This window comes from Prionailurus bengalensis, chromosome B3 (assembly GCF_016509475.1).
Source record: "Prionailurus bengalensis isolate Pbe53 chromosome B3, Fcat_Pben_1.1_paternal_pri, whole genome shotgun sequence".
NCBI classification, from domain to species: Eukaryota; Metazoa; Chordata; class Mammalia; order Carnivora; family Felidae; genus Prionailurus; species Prionailurus bengalensis.
The window spans coordinates 73,030,211-73,051,909 of record NC_057355.1 but is presented as its reverse complement, the minus strand read 5'-3'; the positions used below and the strand labels follow the sequence as shown (position 1 = coordinate 73,051,909).

Here is a 21,699-nt window from a genome sequence, read left to right as displayed (position 1 = left end):
TTTTCTCCATTCTAAGATTCTTCCTCATTTTACTCATCCATCCTCCTCCATAGGATAAAATTCCCAAAACCTTCTTTGGGTGAATTTCTCTCTTCTTGGAGACATGTACTTTAAGTCAATATTTTCCCTTTTGAGTTATGTTACCCAGAACTGAACGTTATAGTATGAGTATGCTCTATTTAGCATAATGTCCTATATATGAGCTGTAGCACAAGTATAATCATCTCTTGGGCAAAATTCATAGCCCCGTGATTATTTCATTGAATGTTGCCTGACTCATCATCAAAAAGTGTAGACCTAGCAAGGCTTTTTCTAATACATTCATGGATGGCCAGCTGCATGAGGACGATATTCCCCCGTAGTCTCCCAATGCTGTGATTACATTTCATAACAATGTATTAGTGATGCTCTATATTCACATTTTGCCTTCAAGAGATGTCCACCTGGGATATAAATATATCTGCTATTTTTAGGAAAGTCCTTAGAAATGCATGGAGGTGTTCAGGTGACACAATCATCCTTGCCTTTCACCTCCAGAAACCAGTGAGGAGTAAGTAAGTTTGCAGGTAGAATAACAGTGGCTCAGCCTGAGTTCTTTTCCCTGCCCAAAGTGTCAGATATTTACACAAATTGCAACTCTCCATTCAGGCAATCAAACTGATTGGACCATGGCTCTCCCAGACCCAAACTGCAGAGATATAAGTGGCTGGGCTTGCATTAGACACAATCTCTTTACCCAGCAGGATGGCCCTGCAGCAAGGAGGCAGTGGGGAGAATGCCAAAGAGAAAGTGAGGAAACTCAGTTTCTTTCTCTCCCAGCTCACTGACAACCTAATTGTTCCATGGTACCATCTTGGGTACAGCCTTTGTTTTGTAAAATGAAGTGGACTAAGCCCTTCTAAGGGCTCTTCCAGTTCTAAATTTCTTTTGTACTATATAACAAAGCAAGTCTTTTGAGGACTGGCTGTGAGCAGTGTGGACTGATGTGAGTGTGAGGAGAAATTGCCTGAATCATGGAACCCCAAGCCTGTTTCCACAACCACATGTGATCTTGTGGGTCTGAGGTTGGTCCTAACCAATCCTAGGGCCTCTTCAGAAGCAGAGACAGTCTTCAGGGTAAGATCCTCTTTGGGTTTTCTTTTCTTCTGGGAGACCAAAGATGGTTCAAGGAGGATCCCAATCTATAGGGAAAAAAATGGAATAAAATGGAACTTTACTCACTCTGTATAAAATTTACCACAGGCAGTGAGATGGGGTTGGCTCCATGGTGAGCTTACTCAAACGTATGTAAAGCAACAAATGCTTTCTCATACAGCCTGATTGCTTTCTGGCTTCTAGTTCCCTCATTCCAGTTTAACTTGGGTGTTCAAACTTCCCAGGCAGAGCTGGCTATATAATTGGCGGTATGCAATGAAACAGAAAATTTGTGGCCCCATGTTTAAAAAGAAAAAAAAATTAAACTATGTAATAAAATATAAAACTGTCTTTAAAAAAGTCAGCCTGAGTGGTTGAGTAGATTAAGCATCCAACTATCAACTTGGGCTCAGGTCATGATTTCACCGTCGAGGGTCAGACCCTGCCTCAAGCCCCTCATTGGCACTGTGCTGGGCATAGAGCCTGCTTGGGATTCTCTCTCTCTTTCTCCCTCTGTCCCCCCTTTTTCTCTCAAAATAAACAAACTGTAAAAAAATCAAATGTATATTAATATATAAAAATATTAATATAATAAACATATACAAGTTATTAAACATACCAAACCCTAAAAAAACCCAATAATACTTTGGTAGTGTACTATAATAATATTTTTCTAGGTTGCTTTCTCCAAATTAATTATTAGGTTATCAAAATTTATACTTTTAGTAACTTCGTTTCAATCGATATAATTTAAAACATGTCATTGTTGTTGGTAAATGTAATACTGCAAATGAAATTTTTGATAATTTTTAATTTTGAGAAGAATATTTCTGTTGGTGCAACAGATCTTAAAGACTGTTTCATATGCTATGAGAAAATTAGCATAGGTATCTGATAAATTAATGAAATATAAAGTAAATCTAGCACTGATGTTTCTAGTGGAACAATTTTTATATATATGACTTTACATACCATTCAGTTTCATGTAAATCTGAATTTAATTTTAAATTTAAATTTATACGGAAGCATTTAATTGGTTTTTCTGACATTTTCTGTAACTTTAGGACCATGTTTATGAAACTAAAATTGGCTTCATGATTTCTATACAATTCAGAATGCTTGTCTATGTATTTTATTGTGTCTTAAGTTATAAGAAAAATGAATTTCAAATTAGCTTCTGTGTTAATGAGCGGTTATTGAATCAGTTGACACTTCTCATGAAACTGTTATTCTTTTCCATTGAGGCTCTTTTCTTTATCTTAAATTTCTATTTCAAAGCCTACAGATCTTTGCTTTCCCATGTGGCAGCAAGTTCCAAAACCAGAGATTCTAAACATTTTAGGAACTAACATCCCTCCAATATGCTTTATGCAATGTGCACATACACACTTTCATTTTGAATAATTTATTGGCAAGGTTTACCTCCACCAGCTTTGAGCCTGCAAAGCCCCAGATGGTCCCAAGCACGCTGTGCAAATGCGGCTGCACAAGGAAGGCTTCCTGGTGGAGGAGCCTGGGCTGGGAGCCCAGCTGCAGTTTGGGGACAGGCTGCAGAGCAGCAGGGAGCACTGTGCCTGCACCGCACACAGATAGGTGGCTGAGTCTTCCTGCTGGGAGGCCCTGATGTGCAGACTGCTGTGCCGGTCCTTAGTGTTCACCGTGCAGTTCAACCTCCCATCCTGCTTCATCCCTGAAGCGATGTAAAACAGCCGGGTGAGGCTGCCACCCCCGGGGTTCTGTCGGAACCACTGCACATTGGTCACCGAGCTGGAAAAATTGCACCTCAGGGTAGAGCTGGCTCCCTCCTGGAGGCTCAGGGCTGCAGGTGTCTGCTCCACATCCATCCCTCTCACCCCTGCTTGGAAAGACAAAACCAAACACAAAAGAAGTCACTGCAGAGCCACTGAGGCAGTTTTCAAACCCATAGAGTATTCCCGGGAACACCTGCTGAGGGTGTAGACCCTGCAGGAGCTCTGTGCCAGCTCCCCCTCCACTTCGGGCTGTGAACTTCCCCTGCCCCCGTCTGGGAAGTCCCCACTCACAGCAAACCTGCACCCACAGAAGCCCCAGCAGGGCCCCCCGCTGTCTCTTCATGACTCCTTGTCTGGTCGCTGACGTGCCTTCACCCCTACTCTGAAGAGTGTAGAGTCTTGGGTCCAGAGAAGTTGTGTTGTCAACAGTCACCACGTCCCTCCAGAATCACTGAGCACCAATCACACCTGAACCCTGTCAGTCCCAGGACTGAGACTCCACCCACAGCGGCCCAGGGAGACTGCAGAGTAATCTGTCCAAAACTGTGCTTGCCAACGGTGCAGGGAGGTAGGGACAGTATTTCCAATATATGCACTTATAAGGTCTTTATTTTTCTTAAAACATGTTATGTGAGAAATTTGTGGGTTAGTGACTGAGGAAGGGTGAATGGTATTTCTAGAAGAGTTAGTGTCTCAGTGAGTTACACAGAACCTTGGAAATCATAGAGAAGAGTGACCCCATTTCCCAAATTGCATAGTTAGACAGACGATATTAGAATTCAGTGATACGAAATTGTGACTAAGGAAAACTATCTGATAGCATGCATTCTGTTTTGCAGAAGTAAAAATAATTTCCTGAAATCAGGAGAGTTCTAGAAACCAAGACATATAGTCACCATCTGCACAGAAAATGATTCCAAGGGCGCCTGGGTGGCTTGGTGGTAAACTGTATGACTCTTGATTTTGGGTCAGGTCATGATCTCATGATTCATATGTTCAAACCCAAGGTGGGCTCTTCACTGAGTGTGGAGCCTGCTTGCTATTCTCTCTCTCCCTCTCTAGCCCTCTAATGTTTGCACTCTCCTCTTAAATAAATAAGCATTTAATTTTTTTTTATTTCTTCCAACTAAGTATTTAAATTTTTTTAAATGTTTATTTATTTTTGACAGAGAGAGAGAGAGAGAGAGAGAGAGAGAGACAGAGCATGAGCGGGAGAGGGGCAGAGAGAGAAGGATACGTAGAGCCTGAAGCAGGCTCCAGGCTCTGAGCTGTCAGCACAGAGCCGGACACGGGGCTCGAACTCACAAACCGCGAGATCATGACCTGAGCCGAAGTCCAACGCTCAACCGACTGAGCCACCCAGGCGCCCCAATAAATAAGCATTTAAAAAAAGAAGATGAGAAAAATGATTCCAACCAGAATTTGGTTGGTGAAAAATAGGGTGTCTGCATAATGTCTACCCTGATTTAATTTCCACCTCTCTACCTCTCCCGTGTAACTCTTGGACACCCTGCTCACCCACACAGCTTATTCTGGCCAGGCCACCCAGTACTGGTCAGAGTAAATTCTGTCATCCCCCTTTCCTTCTATTTTTGTTCTTTATTTTATTTTATTTTATTTGTTCTTTTTTCTTCTTCTCTTCATTCTTGTTCCTCCATTCTCACCCAGGATATATAAAAAGGTAGGGTATCTGGGGTATTGAAATAATTTCTAGGTCCGTGGTTCTGGGGATTTTATTCATAACAATTTAAAAATTGAAAACACGTCAGGGGATGTTTTCTGTTAAGCTACCTCATGAGTACCCAGAAATGTTTTTATTTACATACCGTGCTCAGACAATCATTCTCACCGTGGTTGACAGAGAAATAGCCTACAACTTTTTGCAGTTTATATGGAATGGCAACTTTGAAAATCTGAGATGAACCTTACACAAGTATGTTTGCCCATTTCCCCCCACCTTTGCTATCTATAATTTCATTGGCTTACATGTTTTCTGTTCTTTATAATTGTTCAACTCTCTTACTATTGGGAAAAAAAAAATATATATATATATATATATATATATATATATATATATATATATATATATATTTGTTTCTTTTAAAGCCTAGAGTGCCCCCTAGTGGACCAAAACAGTTCACAAAGACCACTTCAGACCAGGCAACTCAGCAGGCACAGACCCCAGCTCCATTCTTCCATGCTTCCTCATGAAGCAGATGACCAGGAAACAAAGTAACTGCTTAGACTGAATGGGGATTAAAAGTAAACCAATCCTACTTTAAAAAAAAAAATGTTTAATGTTTATTTATTTTTGAGAGAGAGAGCATGAGCTGGGAGGGGGTAGAGAGAGAGGAAGACAGAATCCAAAGCAGGCTCCAGGTTCTGAGCTGTCAGCCACAGAGTCCCACACCAGGTTCGAACTTACCAACTGTGAGATTATGACCTGAGCCAAAGTCGGCTGCTCAACCCACTGAGCCATGCAGGTGCCCCCAAATCCTACTTTTAAAATGGAATTTCATGGGGCGTCTGGGTGGCTCAGTGGGTTAAGCAGCCGAGTTCAGCTCAGGTCATGATCTCACAGTTAGTGGGTTCGAGCCCCATATCAGGCTCTGTGCTGACAGCTCAGAGCCTGGAGCCTGCTTCAGATTCTGTGTCTCCTTCACTCTCTGCCTCTTCTCTGCTCTCTCTCTCTCTCTCTCTCTCTCTCTCTCTCTCTCTCTCTCAAAAATAAATGAACATTGAAAAAATTTAAAAATAATGAAATAAAATAAAATGGAATTTCATGGAAGACAATAACGTAAGACAATTTGGCAATTCTCATCTTGTGCTATTTGAGTTGTTCTACCTAGTGCAGAATAAATGCATAAACATTTGCTGAAGTTTTACCATAAATGAGGCAATTTACCAGGTGTTAAGTATATGTAAAAGAGATGAGACAGTAGGTTACAGTCTACCAGGAAGGCCATTACACATAAATAGAGTAGAGTCAAAGAGTAGGACCCTAAGAGGAGAATGAACTAAAATATTTATTATCACAGAGGAGGGAGAAACACTTGCATGTGGGGTGATTGGACAAAGTTTATGAAGAAGATGATTGTTCTCTTTTTTCTGCCTTTTTGATGAGAAGCATAGAGGAAAACATAAACCTTTATGATAGCTTATTACTTGTTGTTAATTTTAAGAGGAATTCATGAATGCATGAATTACTACAGGAATGAAACATTACATAAAGACTAAAATCCCCTATGACTACAACTCTCAATTTTTACCTTTTCATTATTCACTAATTTGGAGTTGATGATTCCAGGTGTTTTACTGTAGATTTACACACATGTCCCAAATATAAGAATCCATAGAAAATATATAATATAGTTTTATTTACAGGTTTTAATACAAAATGACACATACTGTGCATACCTTTCTGTAACTTGCTTTATAAACTCAGTAATAGGGGTGTCTGGGTGGCTTAGTCAGTTGAGCACCCAACTCTTGATTTCGGCTCATGGGGTCGAGCCCCATTTTGGGCTCCATGCTGAGCTTGGAATCTGCTTACGACTCTCTCTCTCTCTCTCTCTCTCTCTCTCTCTGTCTCTCTTTTCACCATCTGCCCTTCGCCCAGCTTGCTCTCTCTTTTAAAGGGAAGAAAGAAACTAAACTCAATAATAAATCTTAGGGGTCTTATTATATTAACACACATATATCCTTCTGTTGCATTATTTCCATGTTAGGAATATACCACCATTTATACATCCCTTCCTCTATTGAAGAAGTATTAAGAGGTTGATTTTTTTTTAATCTATGAAATACACAACAACAATAAACCCTTCTGAGCATTCTTCTATATTCATATGTGTACATGTTTCTCTAGGAGCTTAAATTATGAAAAAGTGAATGAATGTGTCATGAAGCTAGTAGGTGAAAATGACTCCAGGCAGAGGGAAAGTCAGGGATGCTGTGCAGGGGGTTGGTGGTCACACATTTCCTTCTTCCCCACGTGGTTCAAGGGTCAATTATATATCAAAGTGTTAGGATGTGCTATTTACCTTAAAACTTTTTAACACAGACAATAAGATATCATATATTTGTACCACTTGAATTAAGTTTCAACTCTAAGGAGAGGCAATGACCCTCATCAGGAAAACAAATTGCAGAGGGGGGATCAGCTTACATTGTAATGGAAAGCCATGGCACAGGAAACTAAAATTCAGATATCCACATCTTGAGCAATATGTGAAACTTTACTAAATAAGAGAGCATACCATATGTTAGGTTTTTATTGGCAAATTAGGGGTATATTAAATAGCAAAATTAATGTTATGCCTGGGTCTTTTTGTCTAAGTAATCTCTACACCCAACATGGGGCTTGAACTTACAACCCTGAGATCAAGAGTCACATGCTCCACCCACTGAGCCAGCCAGGCACCCCAACATGAGTCTTTAAATAAAGGTATCTAAGATACATGTCTTGGCTAAAATGTTTTAGAGACACACTCTACTCTTGCACCAACAGAATATAAAAATCGAAGGTAGTCTGTACTTTCAAACTTTATGAATGGAATTAAAGATTTCACCCTTAACAGATCTAGTGTCCAGCCAGTGGTGGATACAGATGTGAATAAACAAAGTGTGATATATTCAGATAGTAGGATACTTAGGAATAGGAAGTAATGAGCGACTGATACAAGAGCATGGGTGAATCTTGTTTAATGAAAGAAACAAGGTACAAAAGATTCCCTACCATATGATTTCCCGGATTTAAAGTTCTAGAACAGTTAAAATCAATCTTCGGTGATAGCAATAAGAGCAGTCATTGTCGTCAGGAAGAGGATGACTGGAAGGGGACACATAAAATCTTGCTCAGGTGAACGGAGTATTGTTTCTTCAGATTGTTTTAATATTCTCTTTGCCTTTCCATCCTATTTAAAAGACAGAAAAAATCAGGAATAAGGATGGATAAGGGAGTTAATGCAAGAATATGACTAGGAATTACCATCTCCAGACACATTCTCATTAGTCAATGAATGATCATTTGTTTTAGTTAAAATAAAATATTGCCAAAGTTGATTAGAATTTGCCTCTGTGCTGTAATGAATTTCTGGTCAAATATAGACAAAATGGGAAAAATTGAAATTAAATTCACTGATTACTCAATAGTGATTCATATAATATTTCCAAAATCCCCTTTATATAATCCTTTATCATGGGAAGTTTCTCATATTTATATAATAATCATATAAAACAGTAAAGAAGTAGAATCTGCTTTGACGTCTCAGGCAGAGTTGGGGAAGAGAAAATAGGGGATGCTCTCCAGCTTCTTGAGTGTCCTGGTGAATGAACAAAAGTGGTCCATTCAGGAGAGAGAAACTGCACAATAAATTGACTAGGGGAAACTTAAAAGAATTATTAACTACAACGGAATATTGGACTAAAAAGGGAATGGCTAGTAGGAAGGAAAGAGGAATCCTACAGGAATAGGGGATGTAAAGTGTAGCCACTGCTCAGGGATACAATATGCAGGAAGAGGTTCCCATCCACTCCAGGGCTGAGACTCAGACCTTGGAGAAGACACACTTGTGGCTCACTGGATGGCAGAGAAGTCACTATGGTGCGGTAACAGTGGACCTTGCTGGAAATCCACCCTTGAGAACTTGCCAGAAAACCATCCTTTGGGATGCTGGGAAAAGAGGTTCACAAGGACATGTCTTATGGGAGGCATTCTTCTACACACCCACCTAAAAATGGGGGTGCTAAGGGAAGCTGCTGTCCCCCTGGGTGCTGCTGAACACTGCCCTGCAGGAAGCTGGTGCAGGTGCTGGCATGAGCTGGTCGCTGGAGACGCCCCCAGGCTGCAGGAGCTTGCCAGAGGGAACACAGACAAGGAGGCAAGTCCCTCTCTTCCTGCACTTGCTACTGAAAATTTTAAAGTTGTGCCAACTGGCAAAGAAAATATTTGAAGGGACAAAATCTATTTTTAAGAACAAGCAAAAGATGAATTTGGAGCTGAGAGTTAATAAATCTCTCCCACCCCTTTGACTACTCAGCTTCTATATGTAAACTTCTACACATATTTGAAACACATGTAACAACAAAACAATTCAATATTTTTACCTCCTTCAGGATACTGCTATCCTTCTTGGAAAGTTAAAAAAACTTCTCACCCTTTCCCCAAAATGAGGAGATGCCTGGATACAATATCATCACCATCACTGATGATATTAATAACTCTTCAGATTCAGAGCCCCTCTAAAGAATTCTGTTACCTATAAGCTAAAGTGTAAAGTTAATTTCCAAAAGGTTGTATATAAAATGAAAATGGGAAAGATAGTAGCAGGAAAGATTTAGCACATACAAGTAAGCATACATATATAACAAGAAAATACAAAATATGCAAAAGTACTATGACTTTGCCTATACTTCACATGGTGAGCTTTGAATGATGTATAGAATTGTTGAATCCATATGTTGTATATATGAAACTAATATAACATTATATGTTCATTATACTTCACTTTTTAAAAGTACTACAACTTTGGGGCGCCTGGGTGGCTCAGTCGGTTGAGCTTCCAACTTCAGCTCAGGTCACGATCTCAGGGTCTGTGAGTTTGAGCCCTGCGTCGGGCTCTGTGCCTGGAGCCTGCTTCCAATTCTGTGTCTCCCTCTCTCTCTGCCCCTCCCCCGTTCATGCTCTGTCTCTCTCTGTCTCAAAAATAAATAAACATTAAAAAAATAAATTTAAAAGTACTACAACTTTGTTTCTGTAATTGGTCACAAGGCTATGACTGACATCTATTGCTTCCTTAATCAATCTCTACTTTATATTTCCCTTGCCCTCAACCAGTTTTGTTTGGGTAACTATAGTTTTCCATTAAGCTTCACCACTGAGCATGAAAGTACTAACAGGCTCCAAACATAGTATTCCTGCTTCCATTGTGTAGAAGCAACCCAATATCTTCTTGTTAATCAAGATCAACCACTCCAGCCAATAGATATTTTCTTTATGGTTCAATGACTGAGAAGCTCAAAATATCCAGGAGTTATACTTATCATCCATTGAGTAGAGAGATTTTTTTTTTTTTTTTTTGTCTCCTGGCAGAAGAATTCTTCCCTAAAGACTAAGATCTCCAAATCCACATAGCATAAAGTTGCCAGTATGGAAATCTCAAAGTCTGATAGTGGGTTATTAGCTGTAATAGTAAGAGAAGCCACTTCCACATCTATGTTTTGATTCCAGGGCCCATGAATTCTGACTATGTGAAAGACAGTAATGCATAAAGTAACATAAATTTCTCTGATTTGAAGCACATGTTAATTTCTACTAACAAAGTCTCATCAGTCAGGGTGTATCTCCCAACTGGCATTGTAACTCAGTCTTCAGTAAGATATTATGTCTTTCATTTAGGCCAGCCACTTCTGAGTGGTGAGGTATGGGGTAAGACTGGCTAATTACATGAAAAGTCAGAATTATTAGTTTGATTGATAAAATAACTCAGGATTCCCACATTATTCTTAATATAATTCTTTACTGTAGAAATTTCCTCATAAAAATCATATGTAACCTGGGGCGCCTGGGTGGCTCAGTCGGTTAAGCATCCAACTTCGGCTCAGGTCATGATCTCACGGCTCATGAGTTCAAGCTCCACATCGGGCTCTGTGCTGACAGCTCAGAGCCTGGAGCCTGCTTCGAATTCTGTGTCTCTCTCCCTTTCTGCCCCGCCCCCACTCATGCTCTGTCTCTTTCTCTCAAAAATTAATAAACATAAGAAAATACATAATCATATAAATAAATAACTAATAATAAAAGCAGAAAGGGAGGGAGAAGGACAGGGTACTTTGATTTTTCAGGTAGAGTTAGGGTTGGGAAGGTGGGGGTATGATCTCCCAACTGCTCAGGGTCCTTGATATAAATCCTATTTTTCTTCAAACTCACTTTGAGTTCAGAATCAAAAACATTAGTAATTCTCCTTCTCCTACTAATCTTAAAAAAGGGCCCACCACAGTCCCTTTGGGCAATGTACTTGAGGTGATGATAGTGTCACCTGAAAATAGAGGTAGAGAGATTATGGTGCAAAAATAAAAAGGGAAGGAGGGAAGGAGAAGGACATTAAAGGAATACAAATTCCTTATTCCAGATTTTATGTCTCCAACACCAGCATTTACTTTCCTTGTACCCTTCCAGCAGTCACTCAAACACATTTATTACACATAACCATATCACCACATCCTAAAAATTACCGTTGATCTTCTGATGTATCGTTAGTGATGATCTACTTAGTCTCTCTATATTTTGAGGGCTGCTGGGCACTTTTCACACATTATAGAATAAACCAAGAAGCAGCTAGAAAGCTTCCTCTTTATCTTTCTCCCCTTTCTGCAGAGTATTTGTTATCTCTAAGACTTCAAGAACACAAGGCCATAAAACTTCTTACACAGTTCTTTCCATCCTAACACAAAACAATTTTATACTGGGTTATAAGTTTATACTGGGTCGAGTGACACCTAGTATTCACTGCAATTCTTATCAATATTTCTAGCAGAGTTTGGCATTGTTAAAATTACTACATCATTAATTATAATGTTGTTAACATATAAGATTCAAACTCTAATATTCCAACTATGAAATCAAACAAGAACAGGAGAAAAAGCAAGAAGAAAAAAAATGTCCATAGCTGGAAGCAGCAAAAGAGATTATATCCAAAAATTTCTGGTGAAGATTTGTAGAATTTAAATTACTAAAAGAAGGGGTGCCTAGGTGGCTCAGTTGGTTGAATGTCCAACTCTTGATTTCAACTCAGGTCATGATCTCACGCTTTGTGAGTTCCAGCCCCGCAATGGGCTCTGCACTGATAATATGGAGCCTGCTTAGCATTCTGTCTCTCCATCTCTCTGCCCCTCTCCTGTTCATGCCCCACCCCCTAAAATTAAGTAAGTTAGTAAGTAAATACATTAAAATTTTTCAGAGTCCCTCTTAAATAAAGGAATTGACACTCAAAGATAATATTCTGACACATTCTGACCAGCACAGTAAGATCTAGGGGGAAAAAAAATTCCAAGAAGATGATCTGTGAATGATGAAAGAAACAAGCAGGCAAACTTTTCAGGGAAAGAACATGAGGGGTTCATGTTTTGTTTTCTGGGTTGGCTGACAGAAGAAATGATAAATGAAAACTCATATAGTTAACCTCATAGGCGGTCAACCTCAAGGCCAGTCTTTAAGCATCCTGGTATTATATGATCAGAACACTATCTTCTCCATCATTCTGTAATACTATTTATTATCATGTAGTTTCTACAAAGACCAAAAACCTGCTAAATTAAGTTTATCAGACATGGAGTTATAGAATTATATAGAAATAGCTGAGTCTGCTCAGCTCTATTTGCCTCATTTGGCATCATACAGCAAGAGATCTCTGATAATACCACAGGAAGAGACCGTCAGTCTCCAAAAACTCCCCTACCATGGTGGTTTGTGTTCAGCTCCCCCTGCAGTCCCAGACACTGTGTCACGCACAGCACAGAAGTACTTGGCCGCATCGCTGCCAAGGGCTCGGGATTTCCTCAGGTGGAAGGTGGTTTCATGGTTCTTAAATTCAGCCTCAAAACCTTTGATGCCTTTAACCAGGGTGTCTCCTGAAAAGTACTTCAGTAGAAACTGGAGTCCTTGGTTGGGGTGCTGCATGTACCAGAAGAGATAAGGAGTTCCACTATAGGAATAGTTGCACCTCAGCTCCAGAGGGGCTCCTTCAGAGACAGTGACATGGACATCAGGCTGCGTCACGGACTGGGCTCCAGTGTCTCCTGCAAAATCAGTGTTGTATCAGTGAAAGCAGTGCACACTTCACAATGAAAAGTCAGTATTTCCAGTTGAATCTGTAGAACTATAGACTAATATGAAATTTTACTCACGCAGGGCAAATATCCCCAGTGTTGAGATAAGCAACAAGAACATGGCTGAGCAGTAGAAAGGCAGTGGCTCTTCTCAGGAAAATCTCCCCCTGAGCAGACAAGAAACTGGCTGAGGAAACCAAGCCCTCGGACATAAGAAGGGTGGAGAAAGTAAATTTGGACAGGTTCCTTGCTGAGATAAAAATGCAAAAGCTGCTGAGATGAGCCTGGAGCTTTCTGACGGATGATTCTTGTCCCTGTCTCTGTCTGCAAAGAACTCAGCCAGCTGCAGGGGGGAGGGCGTGAGCAGATGATGTTGAGCAACAAGATCTCTAGTTTGTGCAGCATCGTCCCCTGGAGGCTCCTCCAAGAACTAATTTATGTGTTCCTTCTGTTTTCTGAGGTATGAAAAGTTCTGCACAATATATTTCTTCCTTCCCAAACCTATGATGGTGTATTCTTCCTGGAGTCTGTTAGAAATGAGGTGTCATATAAAAGTAGACTAATGAGTTTCACTGAGAAATCAGTTTTTAAAAAATATATCAGACTCAGAATTCAAGTTACAACACAACACTTAAAATGTTTAAGATGAATTCAATCTCCATCAAAATACCACCAGCATTTTTCGCAGAGCTACACCAAACAATACTAAAATTTGCATGGAACCACGAAAGGCCCTGAATGGCCAAAGCAATCCTGAAAAAGAAAAATAAAACTGGAAGCATTGCGATTCTGGATTTCAGCTATCTTACAAAGCTGTTGTCATCAAGATAGTATGGTATTGGTACAAAAACAAACACGCAGATCAATGGAACACAACAGAATACCCAGAAATGGACCCACAACTATATGGTTAATTCATCTTCAACAAAGCAGGAACGAATATCCAATTGAAAAAAAGGTCTCTTCAACATATGGTGTTGGGAAAACTGGAAGGCAACATGCAGAAGAATGAAACTGGACCACTTTCTTATACCATACACAAAAATAAATTCAAAATGGATGAAAGACCTAAATTTGAGACAGGAAACCATCAAAATCCTAGAGGAGAATGGAGGCAGCAACCTCTTTGACTTCAGCCACAGTAACTTCTTACTAACATGTTGTCGAAGGCAAGGGAAACAAAAGCAAACATGAACTATTGGTACTTCATCAAGATAAAAACCTGCACAGTGAAGGAAACAATCAACAAAACTAAAAGGCAGCCTCTGGAATTGGAGAAGATATTGCAAACGATACATCTGATAAAGGGTTACTATCCAAATCTATGAAGAACTTATCAAGTTCAACACTGGAAAAACAAATAACTCACTTAAGAAATGGGCAGAAGACATGAACAGACACTTTTCCAAAGAAAAAACCCAGATGGCTAACACATGAAAAGATGCTCAACATTACTCATCATCAGAAAAATATAAACCAAAACTGTGATGAGATACACCTCACACCTGTCTGAATGGCTAAATTAACAACACAAGAAACAACTGATGCTGGCGAGGATGTGGAGAAAGGGGGACTCTTTTGCACTGCTGGCTGCAAACTGGTGCAGCCACTCTGGAGAACAGTATGGAGGTTTCTCAAGAAACTAAAATTAGAACTACCCTATGATCCAGCAATTGCACTGTTAGGTATTTCCCCAAAGAATACAAAAATACAGATTTGAAGGAGCACATACACAGTAATCTTTGTGCACAGTAATCTCTCCAAAATTGTGCTTGCCAACAGTGCAGGAGGTAGGGGAGGTATTTCCAATACATGACTGTATAAGGGTTTTTTTTTTCTTAAAACATGTTATCTAAGACATTTGTGGGTTTGTGACGGAGGAAGGATGAATGATATTTCTGGAAGAGTCAGTTTCTCAATGAATTACACATCCTTGAAGAGTGGCTCCATTCCCCAAATTGAATAGTTTGGCAGACAATGTAAAAATTCAGTTGTATAAAAATACTAATAAAGAAAAACTAGTGTATTACAGAAGTAAATACAGTTTCTTGATATCAGGAAAGTTCTAGAAACAAAGACAAAATAGAAAATGATTCCAACCAGAATTTAGTTGGTAAAAAATAGGATGTCTACAAAACATTCACTCTGATTTAATTTCCAGCTCTGTACCTTTCCTGTGCAATTTTTGGCCCCCCTCTCACCCACACAGCTGATTCTGGCCAGGCCCCATGTTGCCAATCAAAGTAAATATCGCACTATATTTTTGTTCCTTATTTTTATCTCTTCTCTTCATTCTTGTTCACTCTACTCTCAGCCAAGATATATGAAAAGGTAGGATAGTGGGGGTATTGAAATAATTTTCTTATCAGTTGGACTAGGGAATTTTAATCATGACAGTCAAAAAATTGAAAGCAGATAATGGAATATTTTATGTTCAGTTTCCATGGTTATAATGCCCAGAAATATTCCTATCCTGGTACCTGTGCTCAAAGAATTATCTTCATTATGGATTTATAGAGCTATAGACTCTAGATGTCTGCTGAAGTTTATATGGAATGGCAGAATTGAAAACCTGAGATGAACTTTACACACTGTTCCTCTTCTGCCCACCCCAACTTCGCTATCTGTATAATATGACTGCCTCGCTTGACTAACCACGGTGTCCTTCAGTAGAAGAATGGGTAAATACACTATGGTATGTCCAAACAATGGAAACTTAGTGCCAAAAAGAAATGAGCTGTCACCTAATGTCTAAATAACTTTAAAAACAGAAGTCTAAGGAAATAAAGGTCAGCCTTAAGATTCCCACAGAATAAAGGATTTTTCAGCCAGTGGTATATGAATTAAAATATCTTTACAGTAATTTAAACTATTTAAGAAATATTTGGAAAAAAGTTTGTTTTATCAGAATGCCTTAGTCATCTAGGACTGCTGTAACATAATACCATAGACTGTGTTGCTTAAACAACAGATATTTGTTACTCACCGTTCTGAAATCTGGGAAGTCCAAGATCAAACTGCTGGCAGATTAGTTCCTGGTGAACTCCTTCCTTAGGGCTTATAGATGGACCCCTTCAGTTGGTGGTGAGAAGAAGCTCTCGTATCTCTTCCTCTTTTTATAAGGACACTAATCCCATCATGGAAGTCCCATTTTCATGACCCTATCTAAATCTAATTACCTCCCAAAGGCCACATCTCCTAATACCATCACACCGGGGGCTAGAGCTTCAACGTATGAATTTTGGCAGAACACATCCAGTCCATAACACAAAATATTCTGAAATTATCATTATCACTGAAGGAAATACTTATTTTCATAGGTAAAAATATCATAGACCAAGTTCAATCCAATTTAGCAACATAGATACACGAGTATATGGATTTACTCTAATTCTAAAAATCATTGTTTGCAATTATTAAAGAAATATGAAAAAAAAGAGAAATGAGCCATCAGCCATGAAAAGATGGGAGGAAAGTTAAATGCATATTTCTAGGTGCAAGAAGCCAATCTGAAAAGGCTGCATGCTGTTTGATACCTACTATATCACATTCTGAAAAAGACAAAACTATGGGGACAGTAAAAAGATCAGTGGTTACAGTGGGGTTAGAGGGAGAAGGGAAAAAAATTTTTAAGTAAAAGAAAGCATAACTGGTAAGCAAAAATCAGAAAGCTTATAACACAGATTTGGAAGGAAATTTTTTATGTGCTCTTTTCAATTCCTCAAAAATCAACTTCCAGTTTTCTGCTAGTTTAGAAAGTGATCATTGCTTGTTATAAACGGCCGTGGAGTGCATGGCTCTTCTGTTCCTTATGAATTTTCTCTCGCGGTCCACTTATTTTCCTTCCCTGTGTGCCAATAGGATCAGTACACACACACACACACACACACACACACACACACACACACACACGTGTGTGTGTGCATGCAGGCATACACGCATGTACCAACACAGGCAACATCCTCCTCCTCAGTTATTCAAAATATTCAAAAATATGTGGGGTTTCTTTTCCCTCGGCCTTCCCGGAGGGCCCAGCACACACAGAGGTATTTCTGCACTGGGCCTCGTTTTCTTCTTCATCAAGTCTCTCACACAAGTTTGCATTTCTGCCTATACTGCTCATTCTCTAAAATTTGTTGGCATCACGGTCTGCTGATAGCTTCTTTTCTGTTTCTGTTTGGTTTTGTGGGTTTCTGCTCTGTGGGATGTTTTTACCATCTCTTGAATAGAGTTTTAGAGAAAATCAAGGGATAGATGTGTATTTTTAATCAACCATTATTTTTTCTAAGTATTTTATTTTGGGGGCACCTTGGTGGCTCAGTCGGTTAAGCGTCTGACTTCAGCTCAGGTCATGATCTCACGGTCCGTGAGTTCGAGCCCCACATCGGGCTCTGTGCTGACAGCTCAGAGCCTGGAGCCTGCTTCAGATTCTGTGTCTCCCTCTCTCTGAGCCTCCCCCATTCATGCTCTGTCTCTCTGTCTCAAAAATAAACGTTTAAAAAAAGTTTTTAAAAAAATTTAAAAAATAAATAAAAAAGAAGTCATGTCCCTGTAAACGTCCCACTTGAGGTGTTGAGCGCTAGATGACCTTTCATGAAAATAGCAAAGCAAATGTTTTACAGACTATAAATAAACGTAGATACATAATGAAAGTAATATGAAGAAATTAATCTATAACCAAAAGGGCAGGAGGGAACATAACAGGAAAATAAACATAATGTTCCTTAATGGGTGCTTACACAAAGGAACATTTTTAGAATTAGGTAATGCCGAGAAACATAGATGATGCACGCTACCAGGAAATTGCTAACAAATATAATGACACGTTTGCCACAATAAAGCAGCCAGTCTAACGCACTGCTGTTGTCTGTGTCCATTTGTTATTTCGCCAATGCCGTTCATCCTTCGGGAACCCCTGGACCTGCTGGGGCTGGACCTCAGCACCTTCTGGTTTCTATGCTCTAGCCATTTGTATGACTTTTGTATCAAGCAGACACTGAGAAACAAACCACCATACACTGTGCTGGAACCAGAGTGGATCAGTCAGAGACACTCAGCATCTGGGCCCCTATTCTGCTCAGAGTTTGCGCTCAGCTCCCCCTGCAGACTCTGTCACTGTGTCCATCAGGGCACAGTAGTACACAGCCGAATCTGACACTTGCACTGAGGATTTCTCCAAGTGGAAGGTTTTGGATTTCCTGTTGTAGGTGGCTTCAAAACCTTTGTGACTTCCCTTCTCCGTGTCCCTCAAGGCTTTCAGGAGGAGCTGTGGACCTTCTCCGGGATACTGGACATACCAGAAAAGAGTGGGGGTCCCTGTTGTTGAATAAGTACAGTTTATAGTCAGGGACTCCCCTTCGGAGAGGGTCACTGGGCCTTCCATCTGGGTCACTGAGTCTCCGTGGGTTTGTCCTGGGAAAAAAGAAAAGAGACCTGTGTTACCTTGGGCATAAACGTCCTGGATAAATTTATACTTATATGTTTTGCTGACAGAACAGAAGAAAGAATCCAAATACTAAGAGGCATTTTACTTACCAAGCATCAAGAGTACCACAGTCACGAAGCCTGGAGAAGAGTTCATCTCTAGAGTGTCACCTAGATAATGTGCTTCATTCGTAGCAAGAAGAAGCATTGGAGAGACAGAGCAATGATCAGTGGAAGCCCACATTTCTCAGGAAAGGTGTTTGCGTTAGGAAGCTGCACCCCCTGCTGGACGGGGACTGAAACGGGATGCATGGTGGCCAGAGTCCTCCCAGAGTCAGCAAGATGTCTTTGTCCCTGACTTTATGAGGCACATGGCAGTCTTCAGGTGGCACTTGGAAATCTGAACAGCAGCAATCCTGACCTCTCAGGTCTATTTTGTTCTTAGGTCACTACCTAATGTGGAAGTTCTTTAACAGAGCATCCCAGAGCATTATTTCTGTAGCTGAAGATAACAACCTTCTAACACATTTTAATTCTGTACTTTATGTTTTCACGTATCCACTGTGGGCCAGCCTATAATCCACTGACTGCCAGAAAATGGCTGGGATTGAATACAGAGAAGGTCATAAGAAGTCAAGTCATTACTGAGTGGTTCTGTGTTTTTCAACACTGTACCCCAATGTTAGAACAGTGGCTGTCCTTTTTTAATATTCACTAAATATTTTTTTAATGTTTATTTATTTTTGAGAGAGAGAGACAGAGATAGAGTGTGAGCAGGGGAGGGACAGAGAGAGAGGGAGACACAGAATCCGAAGTAGGCTCCGGGTTCTGAGCTGTCAGCACAGAGCCCGATGAGAGGCTCGAACTCACGGACCACGAGATCCTGACCTGAACCAAAGTCGGATGTTTAACCGACTGATCCACCCAGGCACCCCAATACTTACTAAATATTTCTTAAACAGAAATAATGAACATGTGGCCTTTATCTGAAATATAGTATTTCTTGGTCCTAAAATAATACCAATTGTAAGGAGTACTATCTTCTTAACAAAAGCTTTCAGAAGAAAAGTCACCCTATTTTGTAAACAAATATTTTAATAGTCAAATATTCCCGGTTTTCCAAACCAGTAAAAAGTGAATATATGAGTTCTAGACAGAAGAAACGTCATAAATGAAGTTGTTGAATCCCTATTGAATGATCGGAGATTCTCATTCTCTCACTGTTTGTTGATGTAAATATAAGGTGGCTGTTAAATGTGAAATAGGCAACAAATACTAAACCTATACTATTAACAAGTTTTAGGCTCAAAGATGCTTCTGACTGCCATCCATTTGTTACATTTTCTTGCCAACCTTGAATGAAATAATTTCTCCCCACAAGGTAAGGGATCAGGATTATCAAGATAAAGTTCTGGAGAGGGACACATCTTCTGTAGCTCTGTACACATGTATCTCTAAACACAGAGACAGAAGCTTAGCTCACACTGTTGAAAGCCACTGTCCATGGATTCATATCAAGGAGCTTCATGAGTCCAGAGACAACAATGTAGTGGTTTCCCACATGCAGAGGGGAGTAAGAAATTCAAGAGTGGATATTGTTTTGGTTCACGTGTCCCTTCCCTTCCTCTCCACTTTCCAAGTCAAATTGTCACAACCGGCCTCAAAACTATGCTAGGAAGGAATTTGGGACAAGCAGCTATCAACTTCTATACAGGTATGGCAGGGAGAATGCCAGATAGACTGAGATGACACTGGTTTGAAAATAAGCAGGATAGCAGGTGGATGCAGAAAGTCATTATCTACACTATCAAAAAAAAAAAAAAAACAGTTTAAGCCAATGAGAACCCAGAGGAAAAGTGTTTCGCATTTTGAGTGACACCAGAAGACTTGTACAACATTGAGAACAGAGATCTCTTAAATTTGGATTTTTAATGGCTTTATTGATTTGTAACTGACATAAAAATAAACTGCACCAATTTAAAGTGAGCAATTTTATAAGATTTAACATATAAATATATATATATATTTGTGAAGCCATCACCACAGTCAAAGTAATGAATATATGCATCATCCTCAAAAGCTTCCTCATGTCTCTTTGCAATACGTCTCTCAACCCTCTCCCACCCCCATTTCAGGCAACACTTCTGTCATGAATAGTTCACATAATTTATAATTTTGCATAAGCAGAATCACATGTACTCTTTTGTCTGCCTTCTCCTCAGCATAGTTACTCTGAAATTCTTCCATGGTTGTAAGTATCAAAAGTTTGTTCCTTTTTGTTGCTAAGTAACATTCTATTACAGAGATATAAAAGAATTTGTTCATTTATTCACCTACTAATGTACATTTCGGTTAGTCCCATTTGGGGGCTGTTAAAATTAAAGCTGCTGGAGACTCACAAATGCAAACAACAAACTGATGGTTGCTAGAGGGGAGGGGGTGGGGAATGGGCAAAATGTGTGAATGTGAGTGGAAGATACAGGCTTGCACTTATGGAATGAATAAATCACGATGATAAAAGGCAGAGCATAAGGAATAGAGTCAATGATATTGTAATAGTGTTTTGTATGGTAACAGATGCTAGCTACACTTCTGAACACAGCAAAATGTTTAGACTTGTCAAATCACTATGTTGTATGCCTGGAACTAATATAATGTGTGTCAACTATCCTCAAATAAAAATATATACAAATAGGACAGACCTTGTTTTCTTCTAGCTGAGTATTCTCAATTACTAGCTAAACAGTGCATTAAAAACTCATCATGCAATTACAAATTCTTTATCTTTTTCAGCACACCATCATCATACATTAGAATATTTATTCTCACAAAGACGTTATACTTTCATGTCTCTTTTAAACTACATTTTGTAAGGCACTGATGTATTAAAGATATAAAGTGATTCCATTATGAGGTTAATATTCCTATGCATGCTTGAAGATTTGGGGCCTACATGAATGCATGGAACAAATTCCTTATTCTCAACTCAGCACCTGAAATTCCACTCTAAAGAACATTCCCCTTAGAACTAATAAATGAATTCAGCACAATGGCAGGATACAAAACCAACACACAAAACTCCATTGCACTTCCATCCACTAACAATAAATCATCCAAAAGGAAATTAAGAAAACATTTCCATTTAAGGGACACCTGGGTGGCTCAGTCAGTTAAGTGTCCAACTTCAGCTCAAGTCATGATCTCATGGTTTGTGGGTTTGAGCCCCATGTCGGGCTCTGTGCTAACAGCTCAGAGCCTGCAGCCTGCTTCAGATTCTGTGTCCCTCTCTCTCTGCCACTTCCTCACTTGTTCTCTCTCTCCCTCCCTCTCTCTCTCTCTCTCTTTTTCCTCTCTCAAAAATAAACATTAATAATAATTTAAAAAAAGAAAATATTTCCATTTACAATAGCATCAAAAATAATAAAATGCTTGGGAATAAAATTAACTACAGGGACTAAAGAATGTATGCTGAAAATTATAAGACACTGCTAAGAGTAATTAAAGAAGACACAAAGAAATGGGAAGACATCTGTGTTCATGGATTAGAAGACTTAATATTGTTAAT

At 39.5% G+C, this 21,699-nt stretch overlaps 3 gene segments (V, D, J or C); all 3 read right to left on the bottom strand.

The window, feature by feature from the left end:
* Positions 1-2,551: 2,551 nt before the first annotated feature.
* Positions 2,552-3,086, bottom strand: LOC122467924. The segment is given in 1 exon segment: positions 2,552-3,086. A coding segment is annotated over 1 exon segment (426 nt).
* Positions 3,087-12,336: 9,250 nt separating this feature from the next.
* On the bottom strand, positions 12,337-13,115 carry LOC122468071. The segment is given in 2 exon segments: positions 12,337-12,680; positions 13,010-13,115. Coding segments are annotated over 2 exon segments (450 nt in total).
* Positions 13,116-17,787: 4,672 nt separating this feature from the next.
* On the bottom strand, positions 17,788-18,328 carry LOC122468069. The segment is given in 2 exon segments: positions 17,788-18,122; positions 18,246-18,328. Coding segments are annotated over 2 exon segments (381 nt in total).
* Positions 18,329-21,699: the final 3,371 nt, after the last annotated feature.